Source organism: Podarcis filfolensis (genome assembly GCF_964270895.1).
Source record: "Podarcis filfolensis genome assembly, chromosome: 17".
NCBI classification, from domain to species: Eukaryota; Metazoa; Chordata; class Lepidosauria; order Squamata; family Lacertidae; genus Podarcis; species Podarcis filfolensis.
The window spans coordinates 6,048,754-6,062,939 of NC_139621.1; the positions used below are offsets into that span (position 1 = coordinate 6,048,754).

General features: G+C 44.1%; 1 protein-coding gene and 1 long non-coding RNA gene across 6 annotated transcripts in view; both read right to left on the minus strand.

Annotated features, from left to right (window-relative positions):
* LOC310753020 overlaps window positions 1-14,186 on the minus strand; it is a 62,443-nt gene that overhangs the window by 13,459 nt on the left and 34,798 nt on the right. The gene's annotated exons all lie outside the window — the stretch shown is intronic.
* LOC310752948 (RNA-binding protein 3-like) lies at window positions 2,604-9,849 on the minus strand. Of its 5 annotated transcripts, none has more exons than XM_083594133.1 (9): window positions 9,605-9,849; window positions 8,294-8,415; window positions 8,098-8,204; window positions 6,963-7,068; window positions 6,776-6,851; window positions 6,627-6,694; window positions 3,796-6,235; window positions 3,230-3,306; window positions 2,604-3,028 (listed from the first exon to the last, which is right to left on the minus strand). In XM_083594133.1, the coding sequence occupies exons 2-6, from the start codon at window positions 8,394-8,396 to the stop codon at window positions 6,628-6,630; spliced, it is 459 nt and encodes a 152-aa protein (XP_083450259.1). In that variant the 5' UTR covers window positions 8,397-8,415; window positions 9,605-9,849; the 3' UTR covers window positions 2,604-3,028; window positions 3,230-3,306; window positions 3,796-6,235; window position 6,627. The 5 variants fall into 5 exon arrangements, with proteins under 5 accessions (XP_083450259.1, XP_083450262.1, XP_083450261.1 ...); XM_083594136.1 differs by having other exon boundaries at window positions 3,796-3,932; window positions 6,627-6,691; window positions 9,605-9,840; XM_083594135.1 differs by having other exon boundaries at window positions 6,627-6,691; window positions 9,605-9,840.

Genomic DNA, 14,186 nt, shown 5'->3' on the forward strand with positions numbered 1-14,186 from the left:
GGACTACTGCAATGCACTTTACGTGGGGCTACCTTTGAAGGTGACTCGGAAACTACAACTAATCCAGAATGCGGCAGCTAGACTGGTGACTGGGGGTGGCCGCCGAGACCATATAACACCGGTCTTGAAAGACCTACATTGGCTCCCAGTACGTTTCCGAGCACAATTCAAAGTGTTGGTGCTGACCTTTAAAGCCCTAAAGGGCCTCGGTCCAGTATACCTGAAGGAGCGTCTCCACCCCCATCATTCTGCCCGGACGCTGAGGTCCAGCGCCAAGGGCCTTCTGGCGGTTCCCTCATTGCGAGAAGCAAAGCTACAGGGAACCAGGCAGAGGGCCTTCTCGGTAGTGGCGCCCGCCCTGTGGAACGCCCTTCCAGCAGATGTCAAAGCGATAAACAACTACCTGACATTCAGAAGACATCTTAAGGCAGCCCTGTTCAGGGAAGTTTTTAACGTGTGATATTTTACTGTATTTTTGGTTTCTATGGAAGCCGCCCAGAGTGGCTGGGGAGGCCCAGCCAGATGGGCGGGGTATAAATAATAAATAATAATTATTATTATTATTATTATGTACAGAAATGGAAACAGCCCAGATCCCTATTTTATGCGTACCCTTCTTTGTTATGGATACATGCTTGGAAACTAGGCATGTTACAGCACTCTTCATGTGCAAATGGAATCCAAGACACTAAATCTTCCATGGAAGCATATTACTACACAATATGGAGAACAAGAGAAAAGGAGTGCATCTATCACAATAGGCAAGAACATGAGTGACATTTTGCTAGTTGTCCTAACTTTGCCTTGGGTGGTTTATCAGAGGATGAAGCAACATCCAGCACTCCCAGTGTTAAAAGATATATAAACTAGGTGCCAAATGGCTCCTTAAACCAAGGTTACAGTTGCCAAAATGAAATGTCCAGTTGGCATTTTTGGATGAGATGTGAGCTAGGTTAAGAGCTCTGAGAACAGACACTTTATCAAGGGACAATCCACATACATATTGGCCTTAAATGGTCACTGCTCCTGCTTAAAATGCACAGAAAAAGCATTATGGTTCCTAAAATTCATTCCAATTGTGCAAAAAAAATATAACTGAGAATTCCACAAGAATAGCCTATTAGTGTGTGAAAATAGTCCACATCCAAGGATTCCCAGACATGCACCTCCAGATGGTGAAAACGTCAGGTACCATCCTTGCGCCCGACATCTTCACTTGGTCACAAGTGGTCAAAAGATAGGTGGCAAAATGCAGCTGGTGCCTAGTTAATTTTGCACCCAGAATGATTTAGACTTGTATTTTTTTTCCATTCAACAATTACCTTCCCATGTCAGATTTCACGTGTTGCAATAGGACTCTATAGAGATAAAGCAAATATGAAGGCAGAACTTGTGCAATGCAGCAAAACAATTTACATTCTGGTGCAAGGTAAACTCAAGTTCCCAATGAAAGGCAAACATTGCTTCTACTTGCATTATGAAACCTCACCCACAGGACTTGCCCATTTCAGACCTTTTATTCCCTTCAAAATGAACCACCTATGCTTGCCCCTTTACAAACCTGCTACAGCACTCCCTGCAGGTTACTGGGACCAGTAATAATAGAACCTAGCTACCACCCAAAGCAAAAGTACATAGAAAGAAATAACTCACTAGAAAAGCAGAGGCAACTGTCTTGTATTATTGAAGCAAAAAACTTGGGAACAGCTATCCCTTTCTTGTATCTTTTGATTTGCATTTCTAATGGACAAGAAAGTCTGGGAATAGGATGTAAATAGTTCAGGGGGTTTGAGTTCTAGCCTTAGTAGCTGTATGTAGTTTTATGAGGGGAGGTGCTTATTTGCCCAAGTGTACTTTGGTTGACGGGACACGGGTGGCGCTGTGGGTTAAACCACAGAGCCTAGGACTTGCAGATCAGAAGGTTGGTGGTTTGTATCCCCGCGATGGGGTGAGCTCCCGTTGCTCGGTCCCTGCTCCTGCCAACCTAGCAGTTCGAAAGCATGAAGTGCAAGTAGATAAATAGGTACCGCTCTGGTGGGAAGGTAAACGGCGTTTCCGTGCGCTGCTCTGGTTTGCCAGAACCGGCTTAGTCATGCTGGCCACATGACCCGGAAGCTGTACGCTGGCTCCCTCGGCCAATAAAGCGAGATGAGCGCCGCAACCCGAGTCGGCCACGACTGGACCTAATGGTCAGGGGTCCCTTTACCTTTTTTTTTACTTTGGTTGACAAGTCCCTCAACATTCCATTTACCTGTGGATCTTAATTTAGGAGTTACTGATGTTATGTATTCTGATCACTAAATAAATTCAGAAATAGAAAATCATGCACATAACTAGTTAATCCAAGTCATATGAAGGTTCCTGTCTTTTCCACTGAGGCATGTTCTGCATTTCTTATAAAACATTTTTTTTTTAAGGTATGGTAAAATACCTATCAAATATACTCATTAAGTCCACACTTGGTAATCCTTTGCCTACTCGTCTGATGTGCATGGAGTTGGAAGTCAATGCACCCTTCTTTAATGTTAACCAGCTGCTTACCCTATAAGGTTGTATATGTGTTAAGATGGTGATGTGCTGAAGAATGCAAGCTGAACACTAAGTCAGTTACTGTTTCATTTTTATTAGAAACCATGGTTTAACATATTTGGAATTCAAAGCACATGAAGAATAGTTGTTTTAATTAGTATTTAAATTTTACATCATTTGGTCTTAAGGTTTCATACATTCTTCCAGTTATAGGTCTCATTAAAAGATTTTAGCTCGCAAGCCTACCCCAAAACACACTATATATAGATAGCATTCACATTTTACAAATTAAATTAAACATTTCAGAAAGTGCTGTATCACAGGATTGAGCACCCACAATTCTTTAAATTCAGTTCACTTTTGAGCACTTTCCACTTCTTAGCCAGCCAGCCTCCTCATAAGCACTTATATTCCAACAGCATTGAATGCACGGCCCCGTAGTAATCTACTTGCTCCACTGCTGCCAGCTGATAGGTTCATTCCAGTAATGACACTTAACCTAATACAGAATGCAAGAGGACAAATTAGCACACAGAACTCACCGATTTAATGTGCTAAGTCAGTTAATACTCTTACAGGAGTTTGGGTCAAGGCCTTTTAACAGAAATCCGACCTAAACTCAAACCAATTGAGCTTACTGCTCCTGCTCCCTCTTCAGATACATCTAATTTAATGGGTTTTAAAAAATAAACAAACCAACCTGTCTGAATGGCTGAACAAGTCTCTGCAAGAGGCATCTTCCTCTTGTCCACTTAATACCCAGTAGCTATAGGGACCCTGCAAGAAAAGAATTGGTCAGTCATTATAGAAGGGCACCCTAGATATGAAACAGCCATTTATGAGCATTGAGGCATGAAGTTCCTGGTTTTGAAGAAATAAACTAATTGCTTATTAAATTTAGAAAATTTAAATGGTTACTTCTGTGGCATCAAAAACAGTAAGTTTGTCACAAGTTTATCATGCAGAAGGTATGGGCCACGCTACTTTCAACAAGTGCTGCAAGAAACAAGTGACCATAGCTATTCACTGCTATCACTTCTTGCACAAGCAGAACACTTAGCAGAACACTGTGTGTGACTAATGAAGTACCAATTCACGAGTAACATGCTTCTGACCCTCTCCAACGGAAGTTTGATCTATTTACTTTTGCATAGCCAAAATCAATTTGTACCATAGCCACAGTTTAATGGCACAGCAACACATAGCCATGCTTAAACTACTGAATATGAAAGCAAAGGGTTTCCTCTAAGAAAAATATATATTTACTTTGATGTGGGAGAAACTGTTTACTTCGTAGCTCAAGTTCAGGATCCAAAGAGTCCCTGTTCCATTCCATCACTTCTTTCAAGATAGTGTGGCCAACACTTTTTCACGATAGAATAGCCACCATCATCTCTTCTAACCTGTCAAAAACAAGGCAGTGTCACTTAACACAAGTTCATTCAAATTCTCATTGTATTCAGATTATACATGTCTAACAGGATATTCCAAGCCTAGGTGATGCTGTTCACCTAGCCCTTGGGAGATTCCCCAAGTTATTAAGTTCAGATTTTTCTCCCACTTTTAGATTCTTGTCCAAAAGCCACCATATGCACTAAGAATTGGAAAACTTAAGTGGAAATAGAAGCCTCCCACACCCAAACAATGTTGCAATCGGAAGTCTTCCCAATTGACAAGTCCAAGGTCAGCACAAGGCACAATTACAAGATATTGGACAAAACAGCAAATGCAGCTGGATGAACCCAAGTACCGTTTGGCCAACTACCTTCCCTCTAGTTTTTGAAAGCAAATCTCAAGTCGCAACAGCCAGATAGGCCCTCCCACCCCAGATAAAAAAAGGAGCAGATTCAGTCAAAGTTCTCGTGGGGTCTGAGGAGACCCCAAACTTGCCCAGTACGTTTGTCAAAGAAATAAGAATCAGTGGTTTGCTGTAGCCACAAGAATGGAGCTCTGTGGGAGGGAAGATGCAGACATGAGCAAAAAAGTTACCTCGAAATACAGGACTATTTCCACAAATGAACTAGCCAAGAGCAGCTTTCGTCTCACATGGATCGCACTGAAGGAGGCACAACACACTTCGGGGTCTCCAAGGACACTGGCTTCCACACGCTAGCAGAGAATTCTCACAGTGTAAGAACAGGACAGAGCTAACTACAGGTAGGCCCATCTAGGCCCAATATCAGTTCAGCCTTAACCCTGAACAAAGCCTCAAGGCCCCCCAGTTTCAAAAACTTCCTTCTCCACCAGCTCATCTGACAGCTGAAATTTTCCAGTTGTAGTAGGACACATTATCCTACTTTAGCATTTGTGTAAGGAGGCAGGTCCTTCCCAAGTCTTCCTCTCTAGCAACAGCAATACCGTGTACTACTATTGTAGCAAGGAGAACCAACCCATTTTAGGTTATAACACTGAACTTAAATGTTTAAACATAGGGCACATGTTTCATCACACGTGTTTTGGCTTGGCACCCTGTATTTTGGTCCCTCTGTAGTAGTGACTCCCAAACCAAAAATAATGATTTGCCTTCACTAAAGGCTCAGCTAAATAATTCACTGTTTGAAGACTAAGAAAGAAAGCCCAAGATTTGCAGGTAACACTGTACTGAACTCCACTGGGAGTCTTGTTTGAAACACAAGACTCCACAGGTATTTCACTGCCACCAGCCACTACCCAGATTCATTTCCCCAGGATAGCACTGGCACAGCTATAAACATTCTAGGGAATCATGTGTTGGTTTATGCAATTAGGATAATATATATCATTTAGACACAAGGTTATTCAGATACAACATGACTACCAAGATGCTACAATTATAGCTTAAAGTCATGCTAAAATATCCTATAGCCAGTTTAAGGAGCAGACAGATGTTTCCACTTCCCCATGTTGAAGATTTCTTGTTTCCACCATTTCACACCAACTGCTTAAGTATTAGTGTATATCAAATTTATTACTTGGGTACCAACCCCGGGATTTACCTAGGTGAGGCCCAACATGCTTTTGCTTCCTTGTCACTAAGCTATCAAAGTTGTGCGGTGCAATGTGATGTCAAACGTCAAGAGCAGAGAATTGTTTCAGATGGGATTTTAATGGGCTTCGTAAAGCCAAAAACTCAGTACAGGAACTTCCTTATCCACTTCAAATACAATGTCAATTTATGCACGTTTCTTCCAGTAAAAAAAGGACAATATAAACAAACATTTTCAAGAACCTCTCAAAGCGTTCAGTTTTGATTTCTGGATTTACTTTTTACAGTAAAATAGCTTTTTACTAAACCAGCGTGAATCATTTAATTCTTTTACTAATACCAAGGTGGTTTGCATTTGTTGCCCTCCCTTACTATGCTAAGAGTTGAACTCAAGTGCATTGCACTATTTCAAAAAAAAAAAAAAGGTTTGCTCAGTTTCCAGCTGTTTAAAGTTGTAGGGCCCCATGTGTCACGTTAAAAGAAACCTTGGATTGAGAAAGCAAGACAAATAAAACCGATTTCAAAATTGCTTAAAAACCACTCTTGAAAAAACCAACTCTTGAGCAAAGTCTAAACAGGCCATCTTGTAGAGGAAGCTTTCGGGCTGCATGTGACAAAAGCTATATGGGGGAAGATACAAGTAGGTAACTAAACAAGATTCAGCGAAGCTCCAAAAATCTTTATAAATACGGCCATTGGAAGGACGATCTTGATTCAGGAAGGATTTTTACTCGGTGTGAGCTGAGGACAAGAAGCAGGTACAATCATAAAGGCACAAGCATATGGACATGTTGCAGCAATTCACCACTCCTAGACTTTTTTAGATTAGTGATGCTAGGAATCTCAGGCCCTCCCCCAGTTAGCACTCTGACAACTTTGCAATTTGAATTTAAGAGTTCTTTAAGGTCCAACATGCACTTAAAAGTTATTTACCAGTAATGTGAACTGAGGGCTGCAATGTTTTAGATCTGAGCAAATGGCAGATAAACAAAAAAGAAAAGAAACATATTTGATACTGACAACTCAGTAGGGAGCTGTAGTTACTGCTGTTACTGTGTGAAGTCGGAACACTGATAGTTCACAAGCGTTTTGGCAAGACAGCATTTTCACTCCCTTCCCAAAATCCACTTACCTCAGTTGTCATAGTTGTCTCTGTAAGAGCCTCCTGAAGAGTAGCGATCGTTATAACCTCCCTGACTTCTGAAAACAAAGCATTTGTGTTTTATATCTGCTCACCTAAAACTGAACATTAATGATGCTCTCACACATCAGTACAATTACCTGCCGTAGTCCCGGGAACCGCTGTAGCCTCCACTTCTGTTGTCGTATCGCCCACCATAGCTTCTGTCTCCACCACCTCCAAGGAGGAAAAAAACACACATTTCAGTGACAGCTAAGCCACCAGCAACCCCACCTACTTCATTACCCCAATGCATGCAAATATTTGTTTCAATCTCCTTATACTCACCTCTGGAATAACCACGGCCTCGCCCCCTGCCTCCGAAGTAGCCACCTCTAGATCCACGGGAAGACTTCCCTGCGTGATCAACTCTTATCTGGCGCCCATCTACAGACTGATAATGAACAAGTACTTTAATTATGACCATTGCTTGTTTAACTAGCTGATCAAACGAAGCAACTATTTACATGAATTTTCATATGCACATAACCAATTGTTAATAAAACATGACTCTTCAAGTACTATTGCTCTTATTAAGATACTGTAGAGCTCAGTTGATTTATTTCTAAATTGAATTCTGAAGTTCTCCACCTGTGTAGGTTTGGGTATCTGCCACTTGCATTACAAAAGATCTACAAGCAAAACCTCTGGTAGCCTTAAATGGAATCACAGAAAGCAGTCCTGCTGCTGAGATTCCTGCTGGGTGCGAACCCTGTAAAGGTGGGTGGTAAATAATCTTAGAGTAGCTTGTCTCAGAGTGTCTGGGAAACCTCAGCCAGGTGGCCTGGGTATAAATGATAAACATTAATATTATTATCTGAAAGTAAGAAGGGTAGTGGAAATGTGAACTAGCAATGCCACTCAATGAGCTTTCAATACATCTGGAAGAATGCAGGATCCAGCTTCCCAAGAAGAGCCAGATCCCAGGCAGTATGGCAAATGCTGATAGAAGCAAAAGTCCAGCAGCATCTCTGGAGGTCCACAGGTTCCTCATCTGTGCCTGTTACCAATGTAGCTGTCTCTCACCAGTTTATGACCTTAAAAACGCTCACTTTGACACTAAATCAGAAGCATCATCACCGCATGTGCTTTTAGGTAACCTGCATAGACTGCAACAGCTCCCTACTATTGGGTTGACACTTGCAAGCAAGAAAAGGCCATTTTCTGATATAGTTTATTTAAGGGCATTTCACAAAAACTAAAATCAAAGCAGTATGGTTCCTGGGAAACTGCTTTTTGTTTGTCTCATTGTATTTTAACCCATATTTTAAATTGGTTTCCCCATTACGTTTTTATTGTAATTTTACTGGTGTTAGTTGCCCTGAGCCTGGCTCTGGCCGGGGAATATTATTATTATTATGTAATTAAAGCAGCAAGGACACAGTAGAACAGACAACAGATCACACCACAACAAAGTACTCACCTCTCCATTCATGGCTCTCATGGCATCTGATGCATGTTCAGGATTGGCAAAGGTGATAAAGCCAAAGCCTCTTGATCTCTGGGTCTCTTTATCCTTGATCACAACAACTAAGAACAGAAAACAAAAGTAGCTAAAGTTATCCAATTTTATGTTGATCCCAGGGGAAAACTCCATCCCCAACACCACACTTGCTTACCTTCAGAAATGGGTCCAAAAGAGCTGAAATGCTGCTCCAGGCCTTGCTCATCTGTGTCAAAATTCAGACCCCCAACAAACAGCTTTCCTTCTTCAGAAGACATAATGGTGGTAGGGAGGAGTCTGAAGAAGAGAAACGTGCACAACTGTGGATCAGAGGTCTAATACTGGAATAATTCCATTACGAGAATTTGAAGAACCACCAATGCTTATTGCAGAGCAAGTTAGCAAAATCCAGCTGCAAACAACCTGTCCCAGTACGTGAGGGAGAATTTAAAACCCCCAACCCTCCATAAACAATAGACATCGTTAAGCACCAGTCCCAATATTTTCGGTACTCTTGCTCTGTTCACTCAATTCATCAAGTGTGGCTTAATTGCCCGCCCCCGAAGTCACCCTGCATGTGGCGCCATAACACTAAGAAAACCTGTTGCATGTTTTATAACGCATGCTGTCCCCCATCTCCTCCACCCACCCCAATCCTCGCCTAGCCAAGCTCCATGTGGTTGCGCATTACTTCCAATCAGAAAAGGAAAGCTTCTCAGGGCCGTGCTAATACGTCCCCGCCCTTCGCGTCACAGAAGCAGTTGCTAAATCTGACCCACTTCAAGCACCTACAAGCTTCGAGTTCAGGGCTGGCTGCTGTTGGCCTTTAAAAAAAAAAAAATTAATAAAGAGGAGCAAGCCTTAAGCCACACCCCCGCCTCAGTTTCTATTTCAACCGCATGTTCCTCCTCAGCGGAAGGCGAGAGGTGGGGGTGGCGCGAAGGCGAAGGAAACGGCGCTTCCCCCTCCCCGCCTCGAGGCCGCCCTCCATTTCCCCGCCTCGAGCGCCATCTTGTTCACCCCCAGCTTAAAGAGGGGCAATCCGGACGACCAAAGATGGCGGCAGGCGACGAAGGCCGCTGCATGGCCTCGCCAGTGCGCCCCGCGCGCCCGCCGGGACCCCCTCCGCCATTTCCTTGCTCTGCTTCTTCTCATGCCCGCCCCGCCCCCCCCGTTCCAAAACCAAAGCGCGCACGCGCGCCACGCCAGACCGCTGTTTTCTCTCTCTCGCGGCGCGAGGGGAACCGGGCTCCTCCGCCGCATGCGCACATCATCAGCATTCGGAACGCGGCTCCGAACGCGCGTGCGCTTTGGTGCCGCGGCCCCCACTGCCACCCCCTCACGTCGTCGCTACCGAGGAACGGCCACCGTTACCTCGCTACTGACGTACTTGTTTGAACGGAAGCGTCGGAAACAACCCACCCCCGCACCGTGCATTTCACCGACAACAAAGGAAGCCCGCAAGACCGCCCCCCCCCCGCCTTACCGAAGAGAAGCTTCCTGGGCTCAAGCAGCTGAAAATGCGGCCGAGGCACCGCCCGCGCTTCGCTTATATAGCGTCCCGCCCACCGCGACCAATCACGTGATGGACGCCGCGCCTTCCTAGGGTTAAGTGCGCAAACTACGCATGCGCTTACTACGCACGACCGTTACGCCTGTGGTACGAGAGAGGTCGCTCCGACATCCGGGGATCCGTTCAACTTTTTCCCTCCAAAAAGAGATGTGCTACAGCATCCGGGGCCTTTGTTCACTCGCGCGAGGCTTCCGCCTCCCCCTCCATTCCACATAATAGAGACCTGCACTTCCGGTTCTGACTGGATTGTAGGGCGGGGGAGCGACTGCTTAATTGAGGCCGTGCTTTGCGAAATGGTCGTTCTTGTTCCCTCCATTTCTGAAGGAAGCCTTTTTTACGGGCAGGGAGGGAGAAGGGCCAGAAGGAAGACGAAGAGCGCCGACCGTTAAGGGCGGGACGTTTGACTCGCGCGGGTTTCTTTGAAGCAAGGCGGGTTTTGTGGTGCCTTGAAAGACAAACTGAGGAAATAATGTGGGACCCTAAACAGGTTTCTTGCGGCCGAGGCCTCCGTGGACAATATTATTATTATTGGGAAATTTTTAATGTTTGACGTTTTACGATGTTTTTGTGTCCTGGAAACCTGGACTAAATCATTAATAAAATTATTATTATTATTATTATTTATTATTATTCCCAAGTTTGCGGGGGCTGCCTCGCAGGGCTGAGGGGACGCGAAGGGCGAGGCGCACGTTCCGACGTTGGTGAAGCCGATTGACGCGCGTCACGCGCTGGTAGCCCGCCTGGCCCTGGTTCGGACCTCGGTGCGCGCAGGCGGTTCCACCTTCGCAACCCCTTTGCTCTCGCTCCGACGAGGCTTGAAACGCTTCCCCCCGCGGGCTTCTGAATACCTCCGTTCCCGAGGCCAGCAGCGCCCGTCTGCATATGTGGACGTAGGCCAGACGGTACCGTCTGTACTCAAAATGAAAAAGCCATGGATAAAGAACGCGATGCCAGAAATTGCAATACTCTGTAGCACCGAAGCAGCCGCCGTCAACAGCTTGCTCTATTCCGTGGACATGTTAGCTGTTTCTTATAAAGATAATTTCTTAACTATTGCTTTCGGGATCAAATTCCTACATATTTGTAGCTTTTCCCCACGACATTAAATTGAATGGACCACTTACAAATGGGACCCAGATAGCTCATAACTACGGAGATTCATCACCTCGTGCATCGTAACCTCAAAAAAGCATTACCAACCTTTTCATTACTAAATCACGAAACCTGATACTAGGAGATTTATGACATTGCCTTTTAAAAGAGGCTGTTGCCATGGTAGTCTTGCAGGCTTCCCGCCACTGCTCCATTTTTCCTCAGTTTGCTTGGAGGACTTTGCATTAGACTGCAGTTTGCTCCCTTGTGCTCAGACTGCAGTCCTAACCTTAATGTATGTTTACCCCGAAACAAGTTCCACTGAATTCAGTGTTGCTGTTCCTTTAAAACCTTGCACAAGGAACATAGGACTTGCACAACTGAACATAGGGCTTGCTCCTGAGTAAATTTGCATGAGAAGACTGTTGCAACAGGCACAGCTAGCTTTCTGGAATTTGTAATAAAATAACTGCCCTGCAACATGTCTCAAAATGACAATAAGGATGCTTTTGTGTGCTGTAAATGTATTCTGCTTGAGCATTTTGGCCCACACCATTATACATTACTAGAGGATCTTCTCAAGCTGCAGCATGTTGTATTTATGTGGCAGTAGCCTTTCTTGCCAACCTAGCAGTTCGAAAGCACGTTAAAGTGCAAGTAGATAAATAGGTACCGCTCCGGCGGGAAGGTAAACGGCGTTTCCGTGCGCTGCTCTGGTTCGCCAGAAGCGGCTTAGTCATGCTGGCCACATGACCCGGAAGCTGTACGCTGGCTCCCTCGGCCAATAAAGCGAGATGAACGCCGCAACCCTGAGCCGGTCACGACTGGACCTAATGGTCAGGGGTCCCTTTACCTAGCCTTTCTTGCATCAATTTGGAAAACGTTTCCCTTTTAGAAAAAACACAGTTGCCTAATTATAGCATCTGATTATCAACAGTGGAAAATAAATCTCAATCAACTAATGTATATGACGTGGCAGTTTGTACGCTCATGAATCCACTTGGTTTCCAGAGAGCTCTGGGGAGTTTTCTAGTTGGCGCGGCTGGCTCATATTTTGAAGTCCTAGTAAAGCTGTGGAATACAGAGATGGTCTGGGCAATTGGCAGGATTTTTACAACACTACGAGCGAGACCAATAGTGAATCCGATTGTGAAGAAGGCAGTTTCTGCACATGCTGTAGAGAGAAGTGAGGGGCAGATGGGGCTCATCAACTTGGGATGGTAGTTCATCGGGGGGAAAGAAAACACTGATTCTAACCCTCCACTGCCTTGCAGGCTATCTTCAGGAAAAGAAGGCTAAAGAGTAAACCCTACACAAATCTGGAGTAGAGTCCCTAAGGTGGTTGGATGGTGCCTTGTATGCCTCCTTCCTGCAACTCCTGCAGCCAAGCTGGTGCCAGACATATTGCTCTGCTTTCTTCTGGACCACATCAGCGAGGCTGAGGGAGTGGTCCTGTCGTCTGGGCAGCCCAGGACCTCCATGAACACTGCCCAGGCTTGTGCCCTGGGGAGGTCACTTTGGTGCTGCAAATGCAGCAGTTTGACTTCACCCCCACAGGCACACTCCATTGTCTCTTGAGAGACAAATACCAACAACATGGTAACCTTAAGATTGGATTATTGTAATGAGCTTTATGTGAGGATGCCTTTGAATATAGTGCAGAAGCTTCAATTAGTGCAGCCTAACTTCTCATAGGTTTGAAGCAAGCATACCAGTACTGTTCCTATTACACTGGCTGCATATATATTTGCTTGCAAGCCCACTGCAAAGTGCTGTTTTTTACTTTTAAATCTCTTTACGGCTTTTTATGCCTCTCCCAGTATAAACCTAGACTGTTATATCTTCACTTGAGGTCCATCTTCTGGTCTCCTCTGAGGGAAACTTGAAGGGTGGTGACAAAGGAGAGGGCCTTTTCAGCTTTGGCTTCCCAACAGTGGAATGCTTTCTCCAGAGGTCTGCCTGGCACTCACTGACATATTTTCAGCACTAGGCAAAAATGTACCTCCCTCCCCGACTTTTGATGGTCTGTGTTATGTTTTATTATTATTGTGATGCAAAAGTTTTCTATTGCAGCTGGGAAGGATTGTTTCGAATTACGGTAAAAAACATAAAAGTTTTATAATAATAAAAATAATAATAAAATGACTATTTCTCTTTTATGGAATAATGTGCTCTTGTTTATGCTTTTAAATATAAGTCTCTTGGAGGCCTTCTTAGATAACAAGTGACTAATAAGTCAAAATAATAATAATAATAATAATAATAATAATAATAATAATAATAATTTCTTCATGTGTTCCATGTGCAGTTGTTTACACGCATATGCATTTGAGACCAGGTGAGCACATTCCAGCAGTCACTTTGTAAAAGTTACTGGTAGTCCTTATTCTTGTATCATTCTCTTGAAAGATACCATCCTTGTTATGTCTTTGGGGAACGCCTTTACAAAATTGTATTAATTTGCACACACATGCACTAGAATTCTTCACGGTTCAGCTCCTCTAGATTAATTAAAGCTCCCAATAGGTGGGTAGATGCATCTGGGCATGCATTTAAGGCACAAGCATGCAAATTATACAGACATAAAATCCCTTGGTGCCACTTTCCTTCCATCTTTTCCCTCCCCAAACAATGCTGATAATACAGATGTCACTGTGAATTTTTTTTCCCTGTTTGAGTTGCAACTGTTCTGCAACAAAAACCAGCAGATGCATTTTAGCATTTAGCATTTTATTAAACAAAGTCTTTTGTAAAAAAACAAAACTGAAAACTCTGAAGTTTACTAATATATCCTGCTTCACTCTTTTAGAGGCCAGTGCTAGACTAGACAGGCTATTTCAGAGCAAATGAATGAAATCTGGAGTAGTAGGCCAAAAAGAGCTTTCAGCAGTACATAATGTGTGGTGGCGGAGGAGGGACAAAATCATTCTGAGGCAATGATTTGTCGTGTGCCACTCGAGGCACATCACACATACACAAGAGTACCCCAATTTTCATCTCTGAAATGTGGGAGGGTGTGAAGGTACATTGAAATACATCCACCACCATCCATCTCAGATCCTTCAAGGTCTAAAAGCTAAATACAGTGTACCTTGGGTTAAGAACTTACCATATTTTTCGCTCTATAAGACGCACCACACCACAAGACGCACCTAGTTTTTGGAGGAGGAAAACAAGAAAAAAAATATTCTGAATCTCAGAAGCCAGAACAGCAAGAGGGATTGCTGCGCAGTGAAAGCAGCAATCCCTCTTGCTGTTCTGGCTTCTGGGATAGCTGCGCAGCCTGCATTCGCTCCATAAGACGCACACACATTTCCCCTTACTTTTTAGGAGGGAAAAAGTGAGTCTTATAGAGCAAAAAATACGGTAATTCGTTTTGGAGGTCCATTCTTAACCTGAAACT